Genomic DNA, 3,262 nt, shown 5'->3' on the forward strand with positions numbered 1-3,262 from the left:
GAAACAACTAAATAAGCTACTCACACAACCCAGCCATTATTAATTTTGGACCACAAAGAGAGGCAATAAATAAGAGAAATGTCAGCTAATTCTGCTCATGGTAGAAATGCAAGAATGAAGTATTGAGCAAAGGAGATAGCTAGCTGTGAACAAACAAATTATTGGCAATAAGGAATCAAAATCAATAAGTCATGGAGTCATAAACAAAGTGTTCAACCATCTTTTCATTTTTGTCAAGTTTAGATACATATGGCATTACTGGAAGTGTTTGTGGGTCCACAAATCTGAACTTATCAACCTTGTTTTCTTTTTTCATCTTTTTGAAGAGAAGCATTCCATTCAAGCAAAAAAATGTTAGTATGTTAATACAAATAAAATGAAAAAAATGAGTGATGCGAAAACTTACCACATGTAAGCAACCAGATAATTAGCATATATTGACTCCAACTCATAAAAAGGTGTGATGTCTTCAATGTTCACTAGCAGTTCGTACTCATGGTCAAAGAAATCATGATCAAAAACAATTGATATAGTTTTTTCAAGGCTGTCCAAAACACGCATAGAGTAACAGTACAATAAATGTAATGCCCGTGGCACATTTGATGGCAAGACAGAATTACTTCTTTTTGCAATACTTTTCTTCCTTTGAGGCTTCTACAAATTGCAAATATAAACATGTTAGTGGAAAGTTCTATCACTTATGTTCAGCATCTTTCTGAACAACCCTTTAATTGGGTTTCAATTACCATCAATGTTCCTGTTCGTGCATGTAACCTTAATGTACATATTACATGTGTGTGCTAGCTCTTATATATCTTGTATTACTAAATTTTATCCAATAAATACGTACAACCTTCAATCAAAATCTAAGAAGGTTTGGTTGGAAAAATCCAGCTAAACAACTATGCCAAGCAAATGAGAAAAAAAACTAGAAAAACATACACTGATCAAATCAGAAGCTGGAAATTTGTGGTTGCTGAAACGAGTCCTCAAAAATTCCCAATGAAGAATTAAATTTGTACTCACAGTGTGGTGGCCGAATGAGTCAGAAATTTACCTCATTTTTCATCACTACCCAACGTACAGGCCAAGCAACATGGGTCCCTATAGCGCCACCAATGGTGTCACATTCATTTGGAATGGAAAAGGGCAACCTTGCTGAATTCTCCACAACCTCATCAATCGAGACGTGCATGCAATTCATGGGTAACGGGACACCATGAAGTAATTTTCCATCCCCATTGGCATGAACAACTATACCATAGGCCACAATATTGGACTTGGATTCCAATGAGAGTGCAACTGGCATACCCTAGAAGATAATCAATCATGTCATACATTGATGGACTCATTATTGCAAATAATATTAAGTATCCACAATTAAATACATATATGAGGGTAACACCTTTCGTCCTACACTTATGTAAACAAAATCATGTTGATGAAATAAAAAAAGAGGCAAGCCAAATAACATGTCAAAAATAGGAGCCTTTATGAATAAAAACAATCACTTATCAGTGTGATGGAGAGAAATGAGGTATAGAAATTAATAATATCATTGGTACAATTATTTCTTTTTCTCTTAGCCCAAACTTATTCAACCCAAGGGCTAGGTTGAAGTATGAGATGAGGAAACCATGATGAAGAGATTTTTTGATCATGACAACAAATATCAGATGCACTTGGAGAAGACAAATTGAAAGGAAAAAAGGAAGGCATAGTAGCTAAAACCTGAATAAGGCAAAGCGACAAATATTGCAGCTTTTTGGAATAAACAAAACTACAGCATGATAATTGTGGCTTCTCCGATCATCTCATTAAACAGCTTGATAGCCTCCTCTCCACGTCCATGGAAACTGTAGGCTGCAATCATGGAGCTCCAGAGCACAAGGTCTGATGCATCAGATTCAGAAAATATCGTGCTTGAATCCTCCAAACAACCGCACTTGGAATACATGCTTATCAGTGAACTCCTCACCGGGGTGACTGAACCAACTCCAACATGGATGACTTGTGCATGCACTTGTTGCCCCTGTGCTAAGGCAGCTAAGTCAGAGCATGCACTGATGATGCTAACAAAGGTTACATGGTCTGGCAATAATCCAGCATTCTTCATGAGGATGAAATGGTGGAAGGCCCCTTCAGGGTCCCCATTTTGTGCTCTTCCTGCAATCACAGTATTGCAAGAGACCACATTGAGGAAAGGCAATCCTTTCAGAACCATTTCTCCTTCTTCAAGATGACCACTTCTCATGTACATGTGAGCTAGAGAGCTCCCAACACACATGTCCTGCTCAAACCCATTGATAACCACGAAGGCATGGATTTGGCGACCAAAACCTGCATCCTTCAATCTGGCGCAGCATCGCAAGGTGCTCCCCAAACCAAACTCATCGCACTCGAGTCCCTCCTCGACCTCAGGAAGCACTCGAGTCCCTCCTCGTCGAGCTCGAAGTGAGCCAGCCCGACAATCATGGCGTTCCAGGTGGCGAGGTTCCTCTCTGGCATTTCATCGAACAGCTTGCGGGCAGCGTTGATGTCCTCGTTGTGGATGAGGCCGCCGATGAGGATGTTGAAGGACATGACGTTTCGGCACGCCATTGCGTCAAACACGGCGCGGGCGGCAGGGACCCGACCAAGTTTGAGGTACATGTGGAAAAGGTGGTTTCCAGTGAAGCGGTGGAAAGAGGCAGCGTCGGCGATGGCTATGATTGCGTAGAGCTGACGGCCTAGGCGGAGGGAGCGCGGCGAAGGGAGTAGGCAGCAGGCGTTCAGGAGGTGAGAGAAGAGGTTGTGGTCGGACCATAGCTGGGGTCAGATCGGCCATCTTTCGGAGCACGATGAGAGGAAAAGCGAGAGGAAAGTGATGGAGGCTGGAAGAGGGGGAGATGGTCGTGGCTGTGGGAATGGGAATGTGACAAAAAACGCGGAGGGGGAAGGGATTTGAGAGATATCGAGAAGTTTCCATTACAAAAAGGCGCGTGGAGCAATGGACAGTGTTGGGGTCGTGGAGGGAGAAGGGAGGGAGGGAGCGGAGGCCGGAGTCGCCTCCCACTAGTTCATTGATTCCATCGCGAAGAAGGAGAAAGTAAAATGGCTAGGTTTGGGAGCACGAAGGGAAAAACACAGCGCCAAAAAGAAAACAGCGAGAGAAAGGAAAACAGAGAGGGGGAAAATGACCAAATTCAATTACAACAATTTTTTCAAAACTGTTGTCGTAGTCGCTAAAAACGCAGATAAAGACAACGGTTTATAAAACCGT

At 42.3% G+C, this 3,262-nt stretch overlaps 1 protein-coding gene across 1 annotated transcript; it reads right to left on the minus strand.

Annotated features, from left to right (window-relative positions):
- Positions 1–1,780: 1,780 nt before the first annotated feature.
- On the minus strand, positions 1,781–2,601 carry LOC122042462 (pentatricopeptide repeat-containing protein At2g41080-like). Its single transcript, XM_042602608.1, has 2 exons — positions 2,417–2,601; positions 1,781–2,354 (listed from the first exon to the last, which is right to left on the minus strand). The coding sequence occupies exons 1-2, from the start codon at positions 2,599–2,601 to the stop codon at positions 1,781–1,783; spliced, it is 759 nt and encodes a 252-aa protein (XP_042458542.1).
- Between the last annotated feature and the right edge of the window lie 661 nt (positions 2,602–3,262).

This window comes from Zingiber officinale, chromosome 1B (genome assembly GCF_018446385.1).
Source record: "Zingiber officinale cultivar Zhangliang chromosome 1B, Zo_v1.1, whole genome shotgun sequence".
Lineage (NCBI taxonomy): Eukaryota > Viridiplantae > Streptophyta > Magnoliopsida > Zingiberales > Zingiberaceae > Zingiber > Zingiber officinale.

Bases quoted from the DNA above. Each gene is read 5' to 3' on its own strand.
- LOC122042462 (XM_042602608.1), bottom strand. From the start codon at position 2,601: ATGGCGTGCCGAAACGTCATGTCCTTCAACATCCTCATCGGCGGCCTC. The intron at 2,355-2,416 runs GTCGAGGAGGGA...ATGCTGCGCCAG, and splicing joins GGACTCGAGTGCTTCCTGAG to ATTGAAGGATGCAGGTTTTG.